Source organism: Sycon ciliatum, chromosome 12 (genome assembly GCF_964019385.1).
Source record: "Sycon ciliatum chromosome 12, ocSycCili1.1, whole genome shotgun sequence".
Taxonomy (NCBI): domain Eukaryota; kingdom Metazoa; phylum Porifera; class Calcarea; order Leucosolenida; family Sycettidae; genus Sycon; species Sycon ciliatum.
The window spans coordinates 21,408,584-21,411,378 of NC_088654.1; the positions used below are offsets into that span (position 1 = coordinate 21,408,584).

At 46.2% G+C, this 2,795-nt stretch overlaps 1 protein-coding gene across 1 annotated transcript; it reads right to left on the reverse strand.

The window, feature by feature from the left end:
* Window positions 1-244: 244 nt before the first annotated feature.
* Window positions 245-1,051, reverse strand: LOC135828065 (uncharacterized). The gene has a single exon (XM_065340498.1). It carries the CDS (start codon window positions 1,049-1,051, stop codon window positions 245-247), a length of 807 nt encoding a protein of 268 aa, XP_065196570.1.
* Between the last annotated feature and the right edge of the window lie 1,744 nt (window positions 1,052-2,795).

Sequence of the window (2,795 nt, forward strand, 5' to 3'; positions counted from 1 at the left end):
GTGAGAATGCTTTCCTTATTGTATTGAGTAGGACTATCGGTCTCAAACTCGTGAGTGGTCCGCGGGGTTTGTTTGGTTTGGCCAACGGGATTAGGACGCCTGGGCCGACGACGCTCGAGAAGTCTAGGCCTCGGGTGATGCTGTTCAGGAGATCTGCAACTATAGGACCGGTATATTCTGCGCCATATTTCAGCAGCTCTCCATGTACCAGGTTCTCTCCACAGGCCTTTTGGTTCTTCAACCGCTAAAGGGCTCGGCTCACCTCAGCAATGGCCACGGGAACCTCCAGCTTATGGGGCGTTGGGCGTTCGACTGTTGATATCAGCGCAGAATAGAACTGCTGTTGAAAGTGCGCCGCGATTATGTCCGTTTTTTCCTGGCTCTGGGCAACAACTTCACCGTCGGTAGACTCAACCTTTACCGAACTATCTGCAGACTTCCGTTTCAGGGCCTTCGCCGCCTGAAACATCTTCACCGACTCAGGAGCGTTATCGATTTGTTCAGCAATTTTGTCGAGGCGATCATTGGCTTCTGAAAGCTGGGTGTTTCTGATTTTATGGAGAACTTGATTTCTTGCTTTCCTTAGCTCTGCTGCGTTGCTCGGCCCAGAGTCGATCAGAACCCTGAGCCGACTTTGCTCACGGGATAGTTCTTGAATTTCCGCACTTTTATTTATCAGAGTGCCACGATTTGAGCGTCTCATGTGTCCAACAACCTCTTTGGCCGACTCCCTCATTCGGTTGGTTGCAGATTTCCTGAAATCCGCAACGGGAATGCTGTCTGCCACACTACATAACATTAGAGAGGATTGGAGCTTCAGCTTTAGGTTTTCTCGGTATTTGAGGCTCTTTTCAGGATTCGCAAGCTCCGCCACAGCAAGAGGTTTCTCCATACTTTCTGTAGATTTTGCATTGTATGCTCTGAACAAGCGGCTTGTCTCCAGATCGGCAATAACGAGCTTATGATCACTGGCAAGCTGTGTCCCTCCGTACGAGCGTGCCCTAGTCAGCTGCGGACGCAGGTGCGTAGGGAGCAGCACGTAGTCAATCATGTTGTAGATTTTCTTTGTTTGGCCTGTTCCCTTGACCTTGACATGGCCTGTCCAGGTAGAAACGAAACCAGTAATGTAGAGTATTCATAAAGTAGAGGGAGCTGAAAACGGGAGAAGAGTAGTGAGTATTTCAGTTCGAAGAAGTGTCAATAGACAGCATTGTGTTGCATACGTTGTGAATATTGTGTGAATCTAATAATTGGCGGAGGGTAGTGATTATGCATTGTTACAATACCAGGTACTCTGTGAGCAGATAGAAATCAATATCACAGCATGGTTTAGACAGGAACCCATAAATGGCACGAAATTGCTAATCCAAAATTATAATATTATCCCCTGAGTATGAGTAGTATTTTTTATTATGGGGTTCTCCTGTGTTTACATGCAGAACCTTGACGTTGCTGGACGAGCGACAATATAAATTACATAAACATGTAGCTCATGCTGTGGAATGACTGCGGTATTGCATTGCCAACGCAAACCCATCCTGTGTCAGTGCAGCCATCCAGCAACTTCAACTCCCCGGACCAGATGCCGCTGCAGCTAAACACCATGCCGATGGAAAGCCAGGAGTTGATAGCGAAGCATTCTGGTCTGCACAGTACAAGGCAAAGAACAATTATGAACTATAACGCATTGTAATCCTTCCCACACTTCTTTGTAAAAACAAACAAACAGTGCCATTATCACAACACTTGATCAAGCATCTTGCTGGAGGTATTTTCCATTGTGCTGGCCCCGCATCTGCACCAGGAAGACCATGTACACTTACACGTATCTTGTGTGTGTTCGGGCGTGTGTGCTTGTGTATTCGTCTGTCCACACGTGTATGTGTATGTGCCAGGGTCCTACGCACATATGTATGGGTAGGAGTGTGTGTGTGTGTGTGTGTGTGTCGGGGGGTACATGCACATGTGTATGGATGTGCGCGCTGCACGCGCGTGTCTGTGGGATGGGGTGGGGTGCACGCACATGTGTACATGTGTGTGCGCACTGATACAGCATGTGTATATGTGTTCGTTGAACACATGGTGTCCTCCTGATCCCATAAACTTTGTGATCATTGGGATATCATGTGCTTTGAAGTTGAAATTCGCAATACATGTACTGATGCTTGATTAGATTTTATGTTTCACATGTTCTATTTATTTTATTTTACTTCAAGCACTTGTACTATTCAAGCACAACCCTACGAATGAAGGTAAAGAAGCAGCAAAGACACCTACTGAGTCAAATGACTGCCACTGTCAGTTCTCAAACAAAAACAATTTTTGTCAAATTGAAAAATCTCACCTGTTAGTGTTGCTCATTATCCACTAGTGACTAGAGAGTTGTTCGTCCACGAAATTTGCAATATAGCACTACGGTATCAGCAAAAGTAGGTAAGTTGGCGTAGAACAATAGCTATGCACAGCCATGTTCATCTCCTCTTCACTTTGGAAGGCAGTACAAGCACCCTTCATACCTCGACATTGCCTTGGAGTGGAAGAAAATTCACCATGAGTTTTCCAATTCGCTACAATCGATCTCGGGGTGATGATCGTGTCTTCTTCATCACCACTGCAGCCTGGACAGCCTTCGGGAAGACATTTATCACTCTCCTGCTCAACAGATTCCTACATCTAGATTTGGTTACCGTCAGGGAACGAAATGGAGCTGCAAAACACCAAAGTAATTGTTTTCTTCCATTCAATTACACTGCTGAGCATGCACAGCATGGTGACAGCTAAGCAGTACGCACGTC

Coding starts and splice junctions, on each gene's coding strand:
- LOC135828065 (XM_065340498.1), bottom strand. CDS start 1,051: ATGATTGACTACGTGCTGCTCCCTACGCACCTGCGTCCGCAGCTGACT.